The sequence below is a fragment of the Hydra viridissima genome, unplaced genomic scaffold, assembly GCF_058129835.1.
Source record: "Hydra viridissima isolate aposymbiotic clone 2 unplaced genomic scaffold, HvirCarnegie_v1 scaffold_16, whole genome shotgun sequence".
NCBI lineage: Eukaryota > Metazoa > Cnidaria > Hydrozoa > Anthoathecata > Hydridae > Hydra > Hydra viridissima.
The window spans coordinates 4,453,181-4,477,034 of NW_028324315.1; the positions used below are offsets into that span (position 1 = coordinate 4,453,181).

At 29.4% G+C, this 23,854-nt stretch overlaps 2 protein-coding genes and 1 pseudogene across 2 annotated transcripts; 2 read left to right on the forward strand and 1 right to left on the reverse strand.

Moving 5' to 3' along the window:
* Positions 1 to 3,472: 3,472 nt before the first annotated feature.
* Positions 3,473 to 8,643, reverse strand: LOC149877619 (uncharacterized). Its single transcript, XM_090073580.1, has 3 exons — positions 8,582 to 8,643; positions 4,820 to 4,852; positions 3,473 to 4,426 (listed from the first exon to the last, which is right to left on the reverse strand). The coding sequence occupies exons 1-3, from the start codon at positions 8,641 to 8,643 to the stop codon at positions 3,787 to 3,789; spliced, it is 735 nt and encodes a 244-aa protein (XP_089929706.1). The 3' UTR covers positions 3,473 to 3,786.
* Positions 8,644 to 10,172: 1,529 nt separating this feature from the next.
* Positions 10,173 to 20,646, forward strand: LOC145181705 (uncharacterized). The gene is made up of 3 exons (XM_090073937.1): positions 10,173 to 10,438; positions 15,219 to 16,559; positions 19,845 to 20,646. The coding sequence occupies exons 1-3, from the start codon at positions 10,174 to 10,176 to the stop codon at positions 20,579 to 20,581; spliced, it is 2,343 nt and encodes a 780-aa protein (XP_089930063.1). The 5' UTR covers position 10,173; the 3' UTR covers positions 20,582 to 20,646.
* On the forward strand, positions 16,999 to 18,481 carry LOC149877620 (uncharacterized; annotated as a pseudogene).
* Positions 20,647 to 23,854: the final 3,208 nt, after the last annotated feature.

Consider the following 23,854-nt stretch of genomic DNA (forward strand, 5'->3'; position numbering starts at 1 on the left):
ATGGTTTATTGTAAATTTAGGTATCATACATTTCTTGATAAGATACATAATGTTGATAATGTTTGATGACATACAAAATATATGTAATCAAGAAATTCCCTTAACAAGTCGTTTTGAATAACAAAGTCAAAAACAATTGACTCAATCATTGAGAGCTGGAACATTACAAAGAATAATATATAAGTAAAATGATATATATTAAAAAATAATATTTTGTATTTAATATTCTTATTAAATACTATATCCATTAATTACATTTATGTATTAAATAATCCCAGAAGGAACCCCTGAGTTGTGTATACTCACAGCAATCAACTAATAGTTTATGCAGCATGTACATATCTGGTATCTTACTACAAAAATTGAAAATATAAAATTTGTCAAAATTGTAAGTAGACACCACTGCCGCTTATCATACAGTTATGGTATAGACCTTCTAGCACACTGTATTGGGTAACTAAGAAAAAAAAGGTACATAGATTGTGCATAAATACTATTTAATCGTAAATTGCACTTAAAAAAGTATATCGAGTATTTTGTACCTTAGTATCTAAATAATTACTTTAATTGTCTGATTTTTTTAGAAATCCTTTCCACTTTTTAAAAATTTTTAAAACTTTATTTCATAGTCTAATTTTTCTTTCAAAACTCTATTTATTTTCTTTCGTATTTCTGTAAAAAGCCTTATAAAATGTACATCGATCACCGCTAAGAGCTCCGATTTTAAGAGCACCGCTTAGGAGCCCAATTTTGGCTTCAAATTTTTTTGAAAAAGACAATTGAATACGCTATCTTGTTATATTTTGAGATCAGTGTTCACTAAGAGTCTGCGTCTCGTTTTTTTTTTTAATCGAGACGAGACGATCCTAAAAGCTTTCTCCCGATTAGCAATAAAAGTCGAGACAATTTTCAATTTTCACTCGAAATCCGGGACAATACCGAGACGAGACGAGACGAGATATATCCCGGACCAAATAGGAGCTTTTCATTATCCCGGAATTTACATCTTTTTATCGGGACATAACGAGACATAACGAGAGATAACGAAACATAATGAGACATAACGGGACATACTAGTTAATCCTTAATGTGAAATTTAGTATTCTGCTAAGGGGCTCGGCCATTTCAATTGTTTTGGTTACTTTATCGTAATTAAACTATTTACCGAGACTTAACAAAGACAAATAAAAATTGAAATTAAAATTTGCATGTGTTTCATTTATTTTACTTGTGTTTGTTGTACTGTAATGCACATTAACTAAATTTTATTGGCAATAAATAAAAGTTTTTAATTACAAACTTTGTCAAACAATTCATTACTTGTGTCACTAGTTGAAGGTGCACCAGTTGGAGCTTTGGATTGTTCAGCAAAAGGAGCTGGAGCAGAACCCCTTGAACTGGTGATCAGTGGTGTAATACCTGGTACATGAGATGTTGTAGCAGTAATGATTTTAGAGGAGGCCGTACTTGCTCGTGACATTGGCTGATTTGGCAGTCTTGGATTAAGCTGAATCTCAACCACATCATCAGATTCAACAATATTGGCTTGATCACTCTCTTGAGACAACAAATCTGGAAGGAAATTTACAAAACTTTTTTAAATTGAGCAAAATTTCAGTTTGAAAAGAATTTAAAAGTTTAAAGTTAAAACAAAAAACATAGAAACAAAATCGAAGTGGCAAAACTTAAGATTTTACTAAAGGCAAAGATAAAGTGAAGATCTCTCTTTAGAATTTTTGTGAATGCCCTAGCAGGATCTTTGTCATCTTCTGAGGTCAGTTTCCAGGACTTGACTTGAACAAAGTCATAGTTCTGTTGAGCAACTTTTCAACATTTTCCGGCTGAAGCTTGGTCTTTTTGTGTGTGACTATGTTTCCTCCTGCAAAGAAAACACTTATGAAAAGGCCAAGTCTGGCCCTTAATGTTACTGCCAAGTTGTTTTGGCAGCCAAATGTAACCAAATCTGCCCAACTGCCCATTAATAATCAAGGATTTAACTTGTTCATCCTTAATCCACGCGTTCGGAATGTCTCGTTTGTCTCGAATCGTTGTGGCATGTCTTGTTTTGTCACGTATCTTAATAGAATTTCTCGTATCGTTATGCCACGTCTTGAATCGTTATGGCATGGTTATGGCATTAATATATATCATTGAAGCAAATAGATATAAATATCCATGTCTCAATGATATATATTAACTAGATGTCTAACTTCAAAAAAATTCCGTAAAAAAAAGGGAAGCGAGTTTTTAATGTTTTTAAACCCGCTTTATTTAAACTGGACAATTAATAAGTCTTTGTTTAGCTTTGTTTTTATGATTGCGTCATTTCTGGCTGGCAAAACAAACTTGGTTGGCAAAAAATTATCTTCACTGCGAAAGCGCGCGTTAGATATCTAGTTAATATAATTGCTCTGTCTCGTAACGTTTCGTAATTATTTGGGACACAGTTTTTAAATTCCGAGAAAAAATTTATGTCCTGATTTATAACTTTATTCCGGGATAATCGTTTCCTTTGTCTCGTTATTTTTTTCCGGGAAATTTCTCGTCTCGTTACGCTTTTCCCGGTTCATTTCGAGAAAACAATTTCGAGACGCAGAGCCTTAGTGTTCACAAGTCTATAAACTGGTATGGCGTTCTTAACATTTAAAGTAAGACCAAGCTGGCTCATCACAAAAAAATGCTGATATGGAGACAAAATATCTTAATATCACAAAAAAAAAAAAAAAGAAAAGACCCATAATTTTTAATACAGCACAAAATAAGCCAGAAATTATCAGCTGATGATTTTTGTAATGGTAACCCATCAATATTAACCCATCAATGTTAACCTTAAATATATTAAAATTGCGGCTATTAAGTAATGCTGGGTTTTCTTTTAAAAACTGCAGAATTACATTTTTTAAACCAAAGACAAGTGGGCCAAAATTTACTTTTACTGGACAAATTTCGTAACTAATTTAATATTAGAGCTATATTCACTAAAATTAGTATGAGTACTAACATGATGTGTGCGCTTTATATGAAGGTAATATTTTTTATTTCGTTGCTATGGATCCTTTATTTTGCTTAGCAACAACCTATTTTTGTTATCTGCAGATATTTTATAAGTGCTATATTCACTAAATTTTGGAACGAGTACCTATATGAGATCACACTTCATAAAAAAGTGATAAATTTTTAAAATTAGTTGCTATTGATACTTATATTGCTTAGTTACTGAATACTTTCCTTAGTTACAAAGTGGTAAATTGATATTTGAATATTTTATCGGATTTTTGACCCATCTATATTGAATAACAATTGAGTATTTAGGTAAATAATTTTTTAGGAATAATAAAAGCAAAAAATAGTGTAAGAAAAAATTGTAAATTTTAAATTACATCAAATAATCTTAAAACAATAATACCGTTTGAACCTTCCCATCAATCATTTTAAGTTCAGTAATACAATTCACTTCAATAGAAGACCCGCTAACCTCTTATAAAATCATACCCAAGCTTTCTATCTCACTTTTAATGTACTGATCTTCTTCAATCACAGGTTCCTTAGATTCCATTTTGTATGCAAATCTTTTGGGTCTACAATAGGCTGTGGAGGACGACTTTTGATTTCTCCAAATAGGCACCTTTTCGTTGCTGTTGTTAAATCCAGTCAAATCCAATGCGACTAGACAAGTAACAAATAATGATTTTTCACGCTTTAAATCTCTTTAAATCTCTTTTAATGTCAGGTTCTGATAAGTCTTGGTTATAAATGCTTTGGCGAGTAGCAACAGCAAAACCAGCCTTACACGTTAGTGTCATTGTTTTTATTGCTTTGTCGTTCAATATCAAGTGTCTTAGCACAGGTTCCTGAACTGCACAGATTCTTTGCAAAGTATAAATCATTTAAATCTTTTAAAGGAACTGAAGCTGAATAAACCTTCACTGTTATGTTTGCAGGATAACAATTCAATTTAGCATCTCTGACATCATTGTAAGCGGGGTAGATGTTGTATTCTTTCTCCAAGGCTCCGCTTCTAATCAATTGATAGGAAGCTTTTGTCAGACTTGCATCAATTATTAAAGCCAGTGCTTCGTCTGCTGAATATTTAGTTGCTTTATCTGTATTTGAAATATTTAAAACGTTCTTGGCAGCAATAACAATAGGTTCATCTCTAAATTTTTTATTTGTAGCAAAAAATAATTCATCGGATGAATAAGATTTAATTAAACAAGATACATGGCATTTTTTAGTTTTATTAGAACTATTATCAAGTGTAACTGGTTTTTGACCACGTCTACTTGCAGTTGGTTTATTGTCTTTTTTACTGACAATTAAATATTCATTAAGCCAGTTCTCAAACTTCTTTTCAAAATTTTTGACAGTATAGTTAGCAGATTTCCACTTTTTTTTATACAAGTAAACAAATCGTTGAACAGCATGTCTAAAATCAACGTTTTTAAAATCAGCAAATTTTGGCTAAATAAATTTCAATATATCTTCAGTAATACTTTGTTTTGAATTACTAAGATTGTTTTTTTGGAGAAAATTATGAATGTCTAAGTTTAATAAAACCATATCTAAATAATTATTCTAACAAGTATTTTGTATGTAAAAGTTTAATGTTATAATATATATGCCGCCTGGGCTACAAATACTTGTTAGTAATTAAGTTACTACAAGTGTTAATAATTAAAATTAAAATTATTTAAATTACTGTTAGTGTTAGTAATTAAATTACTAACAACTACCAAAAATATGTTGTTGCAATGCTATGCAAAGTAAAGTAACCAAAAAAAATTAACTTCATAAGAATTTTGAATCTCATTATACATACCCCCAATATTGTGCACTTAGCGCAAGTAAAATACTGTTAAAACAACGTTAATGTAAAAATGAGTTGTTGCTATGCAAAATTTAGTACCATAGCAACTAAGTTAAATCATATATAAAATCTGAAAGAGACGAACAATTAATCAAAACTCGATTGAAGCATCATATAGCTAAAATAAATATAAGACAACACATGGCAAGTTGTGGTAATTATTAGTCATAGTGCGGCAAAAAATAAATTTCTTCAGGAATTTTTTTTTTAATATGTGATTTTCAAAGTATAACTGAGATAACATACTTTGACAAATTTATTTCGCACATTGGTTTTTCTTATCTCTAAATACTCTAGAATAACATGTACTATTTTTTTGTTTCAAAAACGTAGATGCAATTGAAATATAACACAACGTTGATGTCACCGTTAATTACTTATTTATATATTTTTTTTTTTTTTTAAATTTCAATATTCAAATGCTTAGAGTCCTGGTAACTAAGGGATTTAATATATATAAATAATAAAATTAAATAAGTTTTCAAGATTAGACAACTAAAATTTTTCCCATTTTGTCCACCTACTGGCCCACTGTGCAAAGTGATACTAACCTTCTCCACATTTTTTTAAATTTAATATAACGGGATGGAATCTTGACAGAATGCGACTAATCTTTTGACAAAATTTAACCGTATTCTCTGCTATCTCATATTCTCATTGATTATCTACAAATTAACTTGCAAAGTTAGTCTGCTGGCTTAATTTTTAGAACATTTATACTGTTTCAGACTCAAGCTCCTTTTATGTAATAACGAAAAAAAAAAAAAAAAAGGTTTTGAGAAAAGAAATCTTGAAATTCAAAAACAAGAAAGAACAAGAAGTAGAAAGTTTATCGCAAAGCTGTCATTTGGCCGAACAAGTAAAAAAAAGCTATCATTCGGCTGAACAAGTAAAAAAAGCGATCATTTGGCAAAACAAGTAAAAAAAAGCTATCATTTGGCCGAACAAGTAAAAAAAGCTATCATTTGACCGAACAAATAAAATAAGCAGGTCAAGCCAAAAGTGTTGGGATATCACGTCAAAGATCAGCAATTCCTAAGTTTGAACCCATTAACAGCTAAAAAAGAGTTTATGTTGTTATTTAATGATGTCATTTAATTTTGTTTCATATTAGTATCTACATTTCGTCATCTCATTTTCTCATATTTCTCATTTTTTCATAACGTTATCTCGTTTGCGCTTGATTTTTATTCTTAATGAGATTATGTATCGTATTACTTCGTTTAAATTCATAGATAAATTGTTGGCTGAAATTTTTATTATAGGTTTTTTTATTTAAACCTGCTTGTTCTGCTTTCCCTGCGTTTTATGTTTTCAATTGTAGACCCATAGACTGTGTCATAATAATTTATGTTCGTGAGTGCCTAGTGGATCTCTATATGCAATCGCTTTTAGAAAATGATATTTTTGAACGAAGCACAATAAACTGTTGCAGTGTTTTCTATTACGCTGGGTAAACGATACATAACATCAGGTTAACAGTAAAATAACTCTGGGTCAACAATAAAATAAACGTAAAATCAAAGATATTTTAGATATTAAAGAAACGCTAAATAACCACGACTGGCCAACGTTTAAGCATAGTTAAGAAGCTTATGATAATTACATAAGTTATTATATAATTTATATAACAATCATAAACTAGTGCTAGGAAGTTTATGATAACTACATTATAATTAAAATAAACTAGTGCTAGGAAGTTTATGATAAATATATAATAATTAAACTTTTCATAATGTAAATTTATAAATGGGTTATAAAACTGTAAAATGTATATTTTTTTGCCAAGTTTACATCTGTAAACAAGTCTATAAAAAAATTTACGAAAAGCAATTCTTTCCGTTACTATCATTTGTTAAAAAGCAAGAGTTACAACAGAAAAATTGAGTAATAAGTTAAAAAGTAAAGTTATAATGCACGAAAAAATATAAAGTATAAAGATAAATATTAAAAATAATAGCTATAACGTACGTAAATACGTACATACACACCTAATCACCCAAAATTTGTGCGTGTGTATAGGTGTGTATGTACGTACATATCGATACCTGAAAGGCAAAAGTGACTTTTTTTGGGAAAAATGGTATTTTTTTTATAATTGAAATGATGAAATAATTTTTGAATAGAGATGCGCAGTTTTTTAGCTCTCCTGAAAAATTGTAAAAATGTCACTTAGGACCTTTTGCCTTTTAAGTATCGATATGTATATACATACACACATTAATACATACATATATACATAAATACATGCATACATACAGGGCCACCGCGTGGGGGGGGGGGGGGGTTACTGGGTACTTTTTACCCGGGGACAGGATCAGAAGAGGCGCACAAAAAAATTTGTATTTGGACAGTACTCAAACTTTTTTAGATTCGGTCGATATGATAGGGCGCTAGTTAAATTTTGACCCCAGGCGTCATTAAGGATTGTGGCGGGCCTGCATACATACATACATACATACATACATACATACATACATACATACATACATACATACATACATACATTATATATATGTATATATTTTAAAATTACGGTTATTTTAAAATATTAACTTTCAATTATTTATTACTTAACTCACTTTTTTTACAACTATTAATTTACTTTTAATTATTTATTTTTAAAATACTTAGTTTAAAATAACTGCTTTCTTTTAAAATAGTTTAAGTTTTAATTATTACTTATTTAAATATTATAATTATAATTACTGTAATTTTTATTGTTAATTATAACTGTTAATTCCTGTAATATTGTAAAAATTGTTGTTCCTTTTACTAACTACCTTGTTAAAAAGTATAAATTATAATAAATTTTAAGAATATTTAAAGAATAGTTCAAGAGCCTGTTTAAAATTGTAAATTGATTTTGAAGGTCAATATATTCCTAACATTTTACTAATTTAAGATCATTTTTTGTTTAATAAATTTATAATTTCATACCATTGTTAATTCATACTACAAATTCAATTTTGAAAATCTTGAAATCCATTTACATTATCGCATTTAAAAGTCAATCATCAACATTGATTTTTTAAAATAAACTCATGAAATGGAAAATTTATAATTTTATCTTTGATATTAATCATCAAAGTTTATAATATAAAGTTGAAACTTTTTATTTGAAGATGAAATATAATATAAAAAAGCAAATATTAAAAAAATATTTTATCAAACTTCTCAAACTCTCTTGGTTTTACATACCTAATCTTGGTAATTAGTTCTTCATATCTTCATGCAGTTTTAATAGCTTTGTTTAATTTTTTCAAAATGAATATTTAAATCATTCTAACTGCACAAAGTGAAGATCAAAATTGGTTTGAGGATTAGCAAAACGCTTTGAACAATTACACAGATGTAAACTGTTGTGAAAAAACTTCATTTGCTAATAAATATTGTTAGTCAAATCGTCAACATTTTATGCAATGGTTTGTCACAAAAGTTGTATAAGTCATGGCCATCTAAAATAAGTATTGGAAGTCAATCAGAGCCAATTTTGAAAGACTCCCTGCTAAGTCTATAATTACTGTTAAACACTTCATGTGCTTTCTACTGATGCATTTCAATTTGAAAGCTGTAGAGTGACCTTTTTGTTTTTCTTTTAATGATAAAATTTGGTGGAAGAGAGTTACCAATTGCACAAGCCAATTAAGTATTTGCATAAATGTGCATCAAGTAATTGTTTCATGATTACCTTGTGTACAACTATATAGATACTTTACTCCTTTAGCACTTATTTTCCCAGGGTGATAATCAAACTCCATTCCACTCTCATCCATATTCTATATGTTCTGTGTTTTATTAATTTATTTTCCAATAAAGGATTTTTAAGAATAGAAAAGTAGGTTGAAAATTTAAAAGTACTCATACAATGATGTCTAACAGTATCTGTACCTTCTAGTTAATGTAAAGTTAAGCCTTAGTGCTTTTTGAACATACCACACCACCATTCTTCAGAAAGTGTTTCATTAATGAATAGTTTTTTTATGCTTTGCATCAAAGTTTTTCGCATATCTTAGAAATTGAGTTCGGCTAAATCCAATTTCTAATGCTGCATGATTGTATGCAAAATCAACTTTTTTTTCTTTTCTTTTTCATCATTGAAAAAGAAAGGTGGATGGATGGATGCTCAGGTTCCCAATCCTATTTTTCCAGAAAGTCAAACCTGAAAAGAACATCTTTGAACACCAAAAGCCTTACACATTGTGAAAATCAGTTTTTACAGCTTCAATGGCGCCATCATAGCTGCATCAATCCACATTTACTTCTAGTCAGTTCTTTAATTTTTTTAGAATTTAAAAAAGTTTTTTTCTTTTTAACTTTCTCAATTATTTCCATTCTAGTGAAAAGTTCCAAATATATATAAAAAACATTATGAAATACATTTTTATTATTACATAACTATATACACACAATTTTCAAAAGTACACACAGATTAAAAACGACATATGCTTGTTATATATATATATATATATATATATATATATATATATATATATATATATATATATATATATATATATATATATATATATATATATATATATATATATATATATATAATATCCTAAAATTTTATATATAGAAGGTCAAAAACATACAGAAATAATGAATATTAGTAAAACTAGCAAAACAAACATCTTTTGCAACAAATTCTAATATTACTTTCAATTCAATTACAAACGCGATTGCATTTGAATGTTAATTATGAAAACTTTGAAAATATTAAACATCCTATTAGATCACATTTAACATCTAAATTGATCTCTAGCGGAGGCGGATAGTCTTGGTCTGCATTAAAGAATTAAACAAGTGGTCTGCATTAAAGGAAAAAAACAAGTGCATGTATGACTTCCATTGTTTCAAAACGAGATACGCTTAAAAATGGGAATTTTGAACTGGCACACGAATTTATAACGTGACCGTTGAAAATTCCTAAAAATAGTCGCTGTTGGTTTTTCCTAGAAAAACGTTGTTAAAACTGCTGCGCTTTTTTTTTCGAGCATCAAGATGTCGTTTCAACACGTCATTCAAATAAATAATACCTCTCATCCTCCTTCTCCTCCTCTGAAAGTTGGTTTTTGTCCATTTCAAATACAAGAAGCCCAAGAAAAACTAATTTGAAATTTCTTGTCATATATAAAGTACATCCTGGTGTATTAAGCTACCTTTGAATATATATTCAAAATAAGAAAAATATTCTACTTTTACATAAATTTTGTGAATGATCTTTACAATGTTTAAATTTTTTGTTTAAAGTTTATAAATAGTTATCGGTATAATAAATGCTAAATTACTTCTGTTTAGGAATGGATAGAAATATTAGGAATATTATAATTAAAAAAGTGTATTCAGATTGGAAAAAATTTGCCCGTGGCACTGGATTTAGTGATTTTAGTGATGTAAATGCTGTTGTTGATCAAATAGAACATGATCATGGTGGGAGAAAAAAAAAGTTAAAAATTTTTTTAAAGAGGCTTTATCAAAAATATCCAAATGATTACAGTACTTATATTCAGAATTCTCTGAGAGATATGGGAAGGAATGATGTACTCCAAGATATATTCTCTATAGGTGCGTTTAGTTTACTTTTTGTTCATGAATGGAAATTGGCAAAGAAGTTAAAGCTTAGTGAAAGTTAAAAAGTTTGCTTTTTTAGCATTACATTTTCAAATAACTAAAATCAAATTTAAAACTCTACTGCTAGTCTGTGTTAAAAAGGTTTTTTAGTTCTCTTGTCATTTGATAATTTGTTTTCTTTTTACACAATGTTTATGCTACACCAGCTAATAAAATTATTATCTTTTTTTTATTTACAGATAATGAACAGTGTCACAAACTCAGTCTTGCCTACTTTTTTATTACCTAAAAGTCATAGCAAACAAAAACAAGAAATAACATTCTTTTTTTGTTTGTTCATAGTTGACAAATTTATGAAATTAATTAGAATTATTAAATTTTTATGTTAACCACATGACAAAGTAAGGGAACTCAGGGTGGAATAGGCCACTATTTTTTTCAAGTTCATAAGAACAATTAAAGCTTAGATCATTCATTTAATGTCTTGTAATCACTTGTTTATGAAAAGAATATGAAAAAATAATTGACATTTCACACATTGGAGAAAATTGGAAAAATATACAGGGTGGAAAGAAACAAGTTCTTAAGTTATAAAATAAAGTAACTCAGTGTTTAAAAACCAAAAAACTAAATATTAAAAATGAAAAACAGATTATTTTCTATATATTACATTCAATAAACTTTATTGCAATAAAACTTTTTATTTATTTCTTGTTAGTGAGTGTGTGTATAGGCTACATCATTAAGAATTTAAATTTAATACAAATTTTATACAAGAAAGCATTGTCTTTGCCATCCTCAACTCCAGCACAAGAGTTATTTTCCCATTTTTGGTAACTAATACATGCAATACAGTTCTCTATTGAGTTTGAGTGCAGTTCATTTTAATAAAGACAATCTGTGTCTCTGTTGTCAGCAAAGAAAGATGTGCCAAAATGAGCTTGCTTATAGCAGGAGCTCTTTTTTTCTGTAGATTTCTAAGGCTTCTTCTTTGCATTTTCAAGCTGTACAGGTTTGATGATCAGATAGTATATCAAAAAAAGTGATAGCTTTTCCTTGAAGGCACAGAAAGATCACTCTATTTTCTCTTACTATGTTAATCATTTTGTGATTTTTTGTATATGCTATAAATGATAAGAAGAATAACAATTTCCTTGAATTTTGATGGCTGAGAACAATTCTGCAACCTCCTTGTAAAGATTTTACTTATTTAATTTATTCAACCACATTCATAGCACAAACTCTAAAAGGGAAGGAATAGTTCAAAGTATTTCTAGTCCAAACACTTGTGTACAACCCTGAAGCACTGAAGCAAAGTTCAGTTGTAACAATTTCACCTCTCTCAGCAGATGTTAAAGTTCCAACTTGCCATTTCTCCCTGGTCATGATGATTTTCAAGTGATCTATATCTATTAGATAAACAGAAACACTGGTTTTACTTTAGTTTAAAATAAATTCTAATGTGAGCTTCTGTTTATCAATAACTTCTGTTGGCAGATTAAAAAACCTGCTGTTTGGTTGGTTAAATACTAAAGCCTTAGCTTATTGCTTTGGGCTTGTGAATACGTAAGTTTAGATGTCTTTTAAGAAAATTCAATAAACAATCAACACCTGCCACCATGGCTTCTTTGCAAAATGGGTGAAAGATTATTTTTGGTAAACTGAAAAGGAACTGTGCAGAAGTCTTTTATTGTAAATCCATAAAGTTTGTTTTCGTCTCTTTCAAATAGATTTTAAGTTCAAATTGTTGTTGGTCATTGAAATTTCTTAGGAATTTCCATTTTGCTTTATCAATTTTAAATGTTTTTTCCACTTTGAACTTTTTCACATAGTTGACTTTGCTTTGTTGACTGGTTTTCCATAGCCCCATATCTCCATTAATTACTACTTCAATGGTTTCAGGCATATGCACCATCTATAAAGATAAAATAATACACAGGCTTATTTAAGTATATATAATCAGGGAAAATCTTTAAATAAACACAGGGGATTATCTAAGGCTTGATCTATAATATTACTGGTAATAGTCTAATTTTATAATGTGAGTTATGCTAGTCATAATAATCAATATAAATTTTTAATAATGTAACCAAGTCCTAGGCAGTACAAATAAAAGCTATATTTATGATATAAATGTATAATATTATATTTTTGAAGCTGGAAAAGAAAAATATTAATAAGACTAGATAAACAATACATGTTAAACATTAATAAGACTAGATAAACAATACACGTTATGAAAGAATCAAGTCCTGATTTAAATTAGGATGAGACCTATTTTGGCTAAAGTAGATAAATTTTGGTCCTGTTCCAATTCTGCCATAGATGACATGGTTTGGATAAAAGACCTACATATAACTGCTAGATGATTGGTGAATATAATAACCAGCTGAAACACACATTTATTAAACATTCTTCAAAATATATTCAATAAAACATTTGAATATGAAAATTGTAAATTCCATATTGAAAATCTTGAATGCTGAATAGAGTTATTTGGAAATTATGAAATCAAGCAATCTACCACTTATGATGTAAACAAAGTAACAGATGCTGTTTTATAAGACTCATCTCTTGTCAAAATTTTTTTTCTAATATTTTTTTTTTTAACAATTTTACATTATAATTACTAAATAAATTTTGTTCTGCCCAAGTGCTTAACTCTTCTTGGGTTTCCCTATCTTATTTGACATGGAATATGATATGAATATGAATATAACATGATAAGATAAAAAAAGAAAAAAAAAAAAGAAAAAAAGAAAAAAGCATTAACAAATAAACACTTTAAATACACCACTAAAGTTATAGTTAAAATCCAGTAGATGTTAATGTAGACTTTAAATGTTCATCTTCTTTTAAAGATATTTTGGTTGCGCTTGGTTATAATTACAGATTCTAGTGTTATACCCCCAACTATGTTTTGCTTATCTGAATAATCAGAATTGGAGTGTTTGTTACCAAACTCTACTAAACACTCTTTATATGTTGAAGTTGCAGAATTGATTGGGTTAGTTCACATATAAAGGATAAAAAGGATACCTTCAAAAGTATAGAGAGTTAGGTGCTGAAAACTTTAGATTAATTACTTTAATGCACTAAAACAGAAAGTTTTATGCTTTTGCAGATTTAAAGTCAGAATAAAATTTTACGTTAAAATGACAAAAAATCAGAATAAAATTTACACAAAAATTTTTTTCTGATTTTTTGTCATTACAAATTTGCCTGCATATCTATCAGTTTTAAAATGTAAGACATTTTTAAAAGGAAAATAATCACTAACCCAATCTTCTATCAAAAACTTTGTCAGATTTTTCTATTGCTTTATGAATGTGGCTTGAGAAGTTGGAGGAGATGCATAATTAGGGTTGCTTAAGCTGTGCCAGTGCTTAAATTGCAGCACTTGAATTTTGAAGGAACTGCAGAGGCATCTACGCAAACATTTGCAACTCAATATGCATTAAGTTTCACAAAGTTCTTTATAATATGATTGTCTGTCTTAAACCAATCTTGTTTAAATCCTCATTATAGGCAAGTTTTAATTTTCTAACAATATTCTGCATATATTTGGCAGAAAATTTTGCAAGTTAATAATTGATAAAATCAGTTATAAAATTATAGTTATTTACTTATAAATTAACTTGTGCTGTTTCCTCAGTTGTACCCGTTTGAAATTCATAGATCATTTGATTATGACTTAAGAATATTCTTATTTTCACCTACTCTCAATTGATGTCACTTTAATTTTATTTTTAGACCTTAAATATGCACAGCTGTTTAAACAAAGTTATGATAAATGGAAACAAAGCGATATGAAAAAGTCATTAACCAAATAATCAAAAAGAGTTATTGACTCAAAAAACCTCTTAGACAATTTAAAATCACTAAACTAAAATTACAGCATGAAAAGTTCTAAAAAATTAAATATAAATTTCAAACTTGGTATGCCTAAGGAAATCTAAGAGTTGGTTTTGATAGGTTTAAGCTTTTTATCAGTTTCAACCAATTACTACCTGCAGATTTTTGATTAAGTTCAAATAAGGGATTCAAATCAGCTTCTGGAGTACATGAACATTATTATCTTTTAATCAAGCATTTACTGTTTTGGATTTTCTTGCTGTTATCTTGAGTTCATGCAGGTTCTTCACCAAAAAAAATATCATGAATCAGAATCAAGTGTCTCTATATCTATGTTGAACCATTTAGGAATTGAACATCGGGCTTTCCCAGTAGACATCGGATACAATCCTAGATGTCTACTGGGATTCTTAGTAATTGTGGTGCAAGAAGCGGTTATGAAATTTCTCATAACATATTCAGACTAGGGTGTTTAGTTTCTGAATTAACTAGGTTTTCACCTTTTTTTTTGCTAATTTTTAGAAATAACTAAGTGAAATAAAAACAAAATATTGGAGTTTATTTGCAATTAAACTTATGAAAAGTTTTTTTTAAAAAAAAAAAAATCATTAGTGGTTACTGCTTGTTTAAAAAAAACTTTTCAATATTTTTGATAAAAAAAAAGAGTTACGTCTTCTTCCTTATTCTTTAACAAAAAAAAAAAAACAGAATGAAAAATAGAATTTTTAAAGTTATTTTAATTAAATCTTAAGTGTGCAAAAACTTTGATGAGTAGTGTATAATTAAAATGTTTCTGTAAGAGGTATAGCTTAACTTGATTAGTATGTAGCAGGCTATATCACTCACTTCATTGTAATACTTGCTCAATATTCTGTTGTTATCTTGCACCATGTTTATTTACATATTTATATACTTTTAGAAATGTGTGAAAAGCTGAAAAAGTTTTATCTTACAAAGTATGAAAAAATGGATGAACTTGTACATAAGGTAGTCAGTCCCATCGAAGTTGATCTCTTAAACCAATTTGTAGAATTGGCTGCAGTTGATGTAAATGAAGTTTTAAGAGATACAAAAAATGTTGTTGAGCGACAGTTCTATCGATGTCAACAAAAGAGTTATAAACCAGTTGAGTTTAAGGAAGTGTTTTCTAAAGAGCTTTCTTTACTATTGATTTCTGGTATTGCTGGAATAGGAAAAACTTGGCTGCTCAAAAAATATCTACTTGACTGGGCTAGGAGCTGTTTGTATCGAAATGTTGATATTGTTCTTCATCTTGAATGCAGAAAATTAAATCAATTTCAAAATATAAATACTCTAGAGGAACTGGTTAAAGTTTTCTATAAAGAAGTTTTTAAGGATTTTAATGTTTGTGAAAGTTTTTCTATATTGTTTGTGGTAGATGGACTGGATGAGTTTGCCTATTTAGATGAATTAATAAATCACAATCCTCTGATTCCAAGTGAGCATCCCATTGTTAATGCACTAGCAGCTGCTTTAGATTTTAAAAAACACAACTGTATTGTGGCTGGAAGAGTTGGAGCTATATTGCAATACAAAAACAAAGTGTCTGAATGCAGAAATAAGTTAGCTATTCAAATAATGGGTTTTAATGAAAATGGAATAAATGATTACATAGAAAAAAACTGCAGCAATAAAAAGGCTGTAAAAAATGTTCTTGAATCATCTAACATCACTAAAGCCATGGCTCAAGTCCCGTTTTATTTATCTGCAATGTGCACAATTATTGGTACATCCACACTAAGCGAATCTGATTTATTTTTTAGCATGACAGAGTTGTGTAGTTGTGTGTTTTTATACTTTTTGCAAAAACACATAAACAAAAAAAATAAACCAATTCATGAGATGATGCAAAGTGAGAGTAACAAGCAATACATTTTAAGAGTTTGTGAAATTGCTTGGAATTTACTTATTGAAGGCAAGGTCGTTTTTTCTCAAAAGGAAATTAAACCATTTGTTGAAGATATTGGTGAACTTGAAAACTTTGGTTTCATTGAAAAAGTTGAGTCACAATTCGGTTACCAATATCAGTTTGTTCACTTTACTTTAATGGAGTTCTGTGCTTCAGTACATGCGCACATGTATTTAAATCCTGAGGAGATTATCAGTAAGAAAAGGTTGCATAGCTGTTTACCCATGATCTGTGGGCTTGCAAATGAAAATGAAGGGAGTTTTGTGCGTTTTTTTTCAACCTTGAAGAGTTCAAATGAAAAGAGGAATTCATTGCTCAATGCTTTATGTGGTAAGTTGATTTTTAACTGAGCTTCAATTAATATTAGGTTTATATGAAATCTCTGACTTTTGCGAAGTTTTTAAAATACCTTTGATACAATTATTAGAACAAAATAAAATTAAAAGTTATACAAATAAAAATAAAAGTTATTCAAATAAAAATTAAAGTCCAAGATGCCACATTGTTTACCCCTAGTGGGGGATTCTACAAAGAATCAAATATCTATAATCTCAGGATGTTAAAAAATCACTTCAAAAATGAGGTAATCATGGTTGGCAAAAACCCAACCCAACTGGGTTTTTGCTGGGTTTTTGGGTTATTGGTTTTTTGGGTTTTTGGGTTTTTGCTAAAACTAAATCTCTAGTTTGATACAAATCTTTAGTGACAAAGTTGGCTTAGCTTATAGTTATCTAAAATCTATTTTCTTTTTTACAGGTATGTTGACTTATACATTAGCTAATTTAGTAATTGGATTACATTTTTTTCTATTATATTAAGATTATTTTAAATAGGGATATTATTTTAGAATTCTAATTAAATATAATGCCAAAGTATCATTCAGGAGGAAGAAATAAGGCTAATGAGTGGAATGAAGTGACCATATTAGGTGATCAACCAAATAGAGTAATATGTAGTTATTGCAAAGAGAGCATCACTAAAAAAATAGAGAGATAAGAGCCATTAGGACAAATGCAGAAGAAAGAAAAAAAAAGGAAGTGCAAATGATTCTACAGAAGTATTTAGCAATATATCAGTTTTAGAGTTAAGACCATCTACATCTGCAGCATCAAATAAGTCCAACGAGTCAGAAGATGAAGCACAAGTTTGTTTCAGCGTTGTTAGTGATGATTCTTCTTCAATTTTTCATTCAAATCCAATAAAGGTGCAATGACAAACATCCATTTCTAAATTTGTTGCTACAACAACAAGTAATTAGAAGGATGAACTGGATTTGCAAGTCGCAAGGTTTTTCTTTTTAGCAAATATACCATTTAACGCAGTAGAAAATCTTGAATTTATCAAACTGATTAAAAAACTAAGACCTGGATACAAGCCACCAAATAGAAAACAGATATCTTCAGAACTCTTAGTAAAGGTAAATAAAGAAATAATCAGTTCAATGAAAAGTGATCTTGCTGATGATTGTGCTATTACCCTGATTCAAGATGGTTGGAGTACAGTCAGTAATGATCCTATAATAGTATCCATAATGGAAGTAAACCCTACCTCATTTCTGCAGTTGATGCTAGAAGCCATTCAAAAACAGCAGATTATTGCACTCTGGCTGCTAAGGATGCAATCAAAGTTGCAAAAGAAACCTTCAATAAATATGTAAGTGTGAGCTAACTTTTGTATTTAAAGTGTGTATATATATATATATTGCATGTGTGTGTATGTGTGCATATACACATATACACATATATTTAATATACATTTTTCAAAATTTTATTGTAAATAATTGGTTATAATTATATATATATATATATATATATATATATATATATATATATATATATATATATATATATATATATATATATATATATATATATATATATATGTTACAACCACTGATTTAAAATAAAAATTTGAAAAATGTATATTAAATAGAATATTTTTATAATAATCTTGCATAAGTCTATTCAAAGTTTGAATTAAAATTAACTAATGAGGAGAAAACTAATGAAAATAAATATTTATATTTTCATTTTTAGGTATTTTCAGTATGCACTGAAAGTGAAAACAAAATGTCTAAAATGAGAGAGGTTTTGCGAGCTGAAATCCCTAAGCTGATAACATATGATTGCTCTGCTCATTTTCTAAACTTAGTTGAAAAGGATGTCTCTTCGAAGTCCGTTATAAAGAATATTGTAGAAATTCATAAATGTTTTCGTAATCATGACCAACCACTTTTATGTACCAAATTTTAGATTGTTATTGCTTTACTGATCATATTTTTTGATGCAATGTTATGAAATAAAACAGCTGTGTTAATGATATAGGCCTAAGGATAGTGTAAAAAGCACAACATCAGCAACAAATTGGTGGAAAATTATAGAAATGAAGGAGTCCAAGTCTTTAAAATTATCTGCAAATTTTGCAAGGTTTTTACCGCACTTGCACACTTGCCCAGCTAGTTCTGGATCCATTGAAAGATTTTTCTCATCCTTTGGCATGATTTGGAGTAACATTAGAAATCGTTTAGGAATAGAAAAAGCTGAAATGCCTGTACGAATTTACAGACATTTAAGATCAAAATGCACAATTGCTGATGACGAAATTGATTGATGACTTTGTTTCAAACTATTAAGTTTAAATACTGCTGTTCCGAGGAGAAAAAAAATGTCTCATTTATGAAATATATAATTCTAAGCTCCTTATTTTATTATCATTAGGACAATTGTTGAGCAGCATCTAAACTATAGCGTTAAATGGAAACTAATTTATGAACAAAAAAGTTATAGATAAAAAGTTATAACTTAAGACCAAAAACCTAGTAAGTTGGGTTTTGGGTTTTTGCTCTTGGGTTTTTGGGTTTGGGTTTTTGGGTTAATCCACTCTAGTTTCTTCTAACAAGTTTCTTCTAACAAGTTTTTTCTAACAAGTTTTGCAAAATGAAAAAATGTTGTGAAGTTTATCAATTTTTAGCAATCGATGTTTGTAAGGATTAGCTTTCGTGTGAGGCATATTTTTGCTAATATTTTGGTCCAATATTCAATGTAGTTACTATTTAACTAATCACTTTCAAGCAACAGCGCATTTTCTGATATATTTATTAGTGACTTAAGATTTACTATTTATTCTTATGATTGAGTTTGCGAATCATTCGTATCATTCAATCATTCGTAGCAGTTTTCTTTAATTCAGGGATAGATTTCATGATCGCTTAAATTATTTGTTAAATAAATGGCATAAAGGACGTAGGTGCTTGATTTCGATTTATTTATTTGATTTTTTATATGTAAGAACCAATTTTGACTAGAGTTCCTAGTTAAGATCTAAATAAGATCTGAATAAAATTTTTAAAAACGAAATGAGAACTTATACATTTCAAGGAATAATATTATTTATATTATCATTTAACAAGAGCTTACTTATCTACGTTCAACGTTCAACAAATAAACTTATACTTCAAATGAGCTGTTCTGTATTAACATAATCTTTGATCAACAAAAGACAAAATTACAACTTAAATAAAGTTCAATATAAAATAATTTTGAAAACAAACTGCAATCAAAGTAAATCTTATTGCAAAAAAGTGATGATCTTAATAATCTTACTATTTTTCTTCAGGTTCTTTAAAGATTCAAGGCGAATTCATGACAGTTCAGGAAAATCTTTTAATAGGGATGTTCATAGAATGCTTCTTTGAAGCACAGGCGTCGATCAGAAAAGATTTAAAAAAATTGATCGGTAAACAAAGGTGGTGGATTGCGATAATCGATGGAAAATCTGCTCATGAAGTTTCACGTGATAATTATTTTATGGAGAAGTTTATTGATGCAGGATTGAAGTTGGATGTTTTATATGTATACAAAATGAACTTATCTAAAGACGAGAAAGAGCTTCTCATCAAATGTTCTACTAACGTTCGTCGTGTCATCTTTTTATGTTGGCCCTTGAAGATGGATCAATGGATTCCTGAGCATAAAATTGAACATATGCTCATATGGACCAGTGCTTTTGTATCAAAAAACGAATTCAAAGGATTCCTCCCGTGGATTCGACTCGCTGAAAATTTGATTCTTATTCTTCACAAAGACTTCATGAACGAAATTTGTGAATGGTTTCGAGGGATGACCTTCAAGAGTTTGAGTATTCATTACCGTGGAAAAGCCTTTATACAAAAAGATGGGAAAATTATTTCTCAAATCAAAAAGTTGAACAAGTTGAAAATATCGATAGAAAAAGAGTGGAAAGAGTTGGAAAGTAAGGAATGGAAAATACTATTTACAGTTTTATTTGTAGTTTTACTATTATTATTGCTGTTTGTATACTTTACATATTTATTTAACAATAAAAATAAATAGGAAAGAGGGGGTGCTATAGGATACTGTTTTTAAACTTCTACAACTTTCGTATTCAAAAAAAAAAACTTTCATTGCAGGAAAATTTTCTCAAACTAATATCCGTAAGGATATATATATTTTTTTGCCCGGCTCAATAGCTACATAAATTATAAAAATCACCTCTCTATGTCTTTGCAGGTTACCAAAGGGACCAAAAAGGAGAATAAGACTAAACAAATTCTTTTGTTTCATTTCCATACTGTACACTTGCAGAAAAGTTTTACTTAATGAATCTTTTATTTTATTTTTTTACTTTGTTCTAAATATTGTTAAATTTATTTATTTGTAAAAATGTTTTATAACGAGAATATATTAAAGGGTATTTTTATGGTATTTTTATCTTTGCATGTTTTATGAGGGCGGCGTTTTTATAAATGTTTTTGTTTTAAGGTTATTGATGGCTTAAGGAGGTATGGGCTCTAAGATTATGTGGAAGTTAGGGGTTGAGTTGAGTGTTTTGGAATTGTTTGGTTAGAACTGGGCAAGATCTAGGGACTATTTGGTTAGGAAAAGAGCTTGGGGATCGTTTGATTAGGAGTTTGGCAAGATTTAATTGTTAAACGGTAAAGGTTGTGTTACTGTCCTCCAGTAATATTTTCATTAACGTGAAGTAAAAGTAGAAATAAAAAAATAATTGATTTTGTTAAAATGTGAATAAAAACTAAAATTAGGAATTATCTGAAGAACGAGAACTGAAATAGAATTGAATATAAGCATCAAAAAACTAAAATAGGAATAGAATAAGAAATTATTACCGAACGATAATTCTTGAATATTAAAAAAATTTTAATACAATAATTTATTTTTTTTTGACAATTAATTTACAAATTTTACATACTTGCTTTAAAATTGGCGCATATGTTTGACCATAACGATGATATTAGAAATGATTATAGAATCTATGATTGGACCACAAAACTGGTCACGTGCTTGTCATTATGTTAAGTATAAATTAATTGCGTTCAATGCTTTGTTATAAAATAATTAAATTATCTAAAGATTCTTAAAAGTTGCTAATCAATCACTAACAGAATATAAGTTTATCTAGGTTGGTTGGCTGGTAGGAAACGTGACAGTTCTGTAAGGAAATTTATCTTTTATGATAAAAAAACCCGACAAATCCACATGTCTAGTACAGGACAAGAATAGTGAGGGCGCGTGTGGTGTAACTCTTGCCGTAAAAATTTTCAATAACTTGGTAGAGCATATTCAGAGAATACATGAAGACACTCACAAATGTTAAACGAATGAAAAGAAAAAGTAGAATGAAGAAAAAACGTTTTGAAACATAAAACTGATGAAATTAATTCTACATCTTCCCGAAAAAGTGGAATGACAAAGACCCAGACAATAAGAGAGTGCTTTAAACTAGGGAAAATAGTCTGGTCCCGTTCGGTCGCCGAACGGTAGTTTAAAAAAAATTTTCGGGTCCCGAACCCGTTTGGGTGTAAACCCGTTAAATACCCGATATCTCGATAACCCGAAACAATGATCAAACGGGTTATCGAGCACCGACAGCTAAGGAACCGAAACCGATAAATTATTGGGTACCTGTTCGGGTATTGAACTTTTTTTTTTTACCCGAAAACCCAAACCCGTTCGGTTTTTGGCTTTATCAGAAGAGATATTTGTAATAAAAGAAGATATAAAAGAAAGAGGAGTAATTGATATAAACAGTCTTGAACACTGCAAGAAGCGTAAGAAAATATTGTTTGTATTATATAAAAGTTATGAATATAAGACCATCAACTTGTTCAAAACCTCCACATACATTATCCACATAACCCTAAACCCAAACCTTCCCCTTCCCCTTACCTTCATTAACTAAACGATAACAAACATTAAATCAAAGTTATAATAGAGTTCATTAAAAAAAACAACGCCACCCTCACAATATGAAGTTTTGGAACCAAAAGTTAACTTTCTAAACACACTAGTATCCTTAGTCATCATAGAAATAAAACTCAGGTAAGTATACCAATTTCACCTTAGAAGTTTTACCTAACACTGATTACAATTAAAGATTTGAAGTTTGGAGATGTACTGATTCGGAGACGGTTTTCATGAGTTTGTTAGCATGAAATAAATTGGAAGAACTCTGACCCATGTTTTAAAATGTCATACATGTCCATAATGTAAATCGCGTCAACAGGGGCTTCCACGATGTCATCATTCGGGTGCTCATTTGGAATTGATGAAGAGCTTTTGGTTTCTGAGCAGAATTCGAGCAACATTTTCCTCTCAAACTGAGAGTAGTTGCTTTTTATGAAGTGCAGTTTTTCAGATTTCAGAGGATCCATACGGTTTCTTCTCTTCGTGACTGTCAGGCTGGCAGCGCTGAACAAGCGCTATAAGGATGCTGAACATGCAGGAATGCTAAGAATTGCAAAGGCAGCCTTGGAAAGAATTGAATAGTTGTTCCGTTTTGTCACCAAGAGCTGCTTTGGCTTTGCCATCCATGAAGAAACTGCCTCAACATCATTTTTATAGGCAAAAAATTCTCCTTTCAATCCATTCGCGTTTTTCTTCTGCTTCTTTGGCTGGATAAAGCTCAAAAAGAAACTTCTACATTCTGAGTGCCAAAGACTGTCATCGACGAGGAATGTTTCAATCTTGGAGTCTTCTTCCCCGCTTTTGCTAAACAAACTTGACAAGAACTCTTTGACAGCTTCTTCAGGACCCTTTGCCACATTCTGGAGACTGAATTTTGTTTCCTTGAGCCTAGCTTTCAAGAACTTGATGCAGTGGTTTGTAAAATATAAAAGAGAATTTAAAAAGTTAGACTTTCATGGGCAAAAAGACTGATTTTAAGGGCAGATAGTCAGACTTTTTCTTTTTTTTATCAATTTTTACTGAGTTTGTGCCCAAATATTTACATCTATTTGCATTTTTGGAATTATTCTCAACTATTCCATCTCATTTCTTTTAATAATTTGCAACTACATTACTTTAGATCATTAGTAGCTCTTATTTATATTAGTAACTTTAAATGTAACTTTTGAAAATTGGCACGTCTAATGATGGATTAGGAACTTGCACAAGAGTAGACTACAGCCAGTTACTTTGCAACTTTTGACTAATAATATTTTTAAGCGATTTTTCACTCACATTTGTAACAAGGATTCAAGTAGATGGCTACTAGGTAGAAAGCTTGTCTGGAATATTTTGCACTAATTGGTAATTTATTACCTTATTTTTCGGCTTCTGGACCTGAAGATAGTGTAGGATTTTCTT

Bases quoted from the DNA above. Each gene is read 5' to 3' on its own strand.
- LOC149877619 (XM_090073580.1), bottom strand. From the start codon at position 8,643: ATGGATGAGAGTGGAATGGAGTTTGATTATCACCCTGGGAAAATAAGT. The intron at 4,853-8,581 runs GTATCTATATAG...TTGTTTTAACAG, and splicing joins ATAAGTGCTAAAGGAGTAAA to TATTTTACTTGCGCTAAGTG. The intron at 4,427-4,819 runs GTATGTATAATG...CGTTGATTTTAG, and splicing joins CTAAGTGCACAATATTGGGG to ACATGCTGTTCAACGATTTG.
- LOC145181705 (XM_090073937.1), top strand. From the start codon at position 10,174: ATGGATAGAAATATTAGGAATATTATAATTAAAAAAGTGTATTCAGAT. The intron at 10,439-15,218 runs GTGCGTTTAGTT...ATATACTTTTAG, and splicing joins CCAAGATATATTCTCTATAG to AAATGTGTGAAAAGCTGAAA. The intron at 16,560-19,844 runs GTAAGTTGATTT...ATTTTTCTTCAG, and splicing joins ATTGCTCAATGCTTTATGTG to GTTCTTTAAAGATTCAAGGC.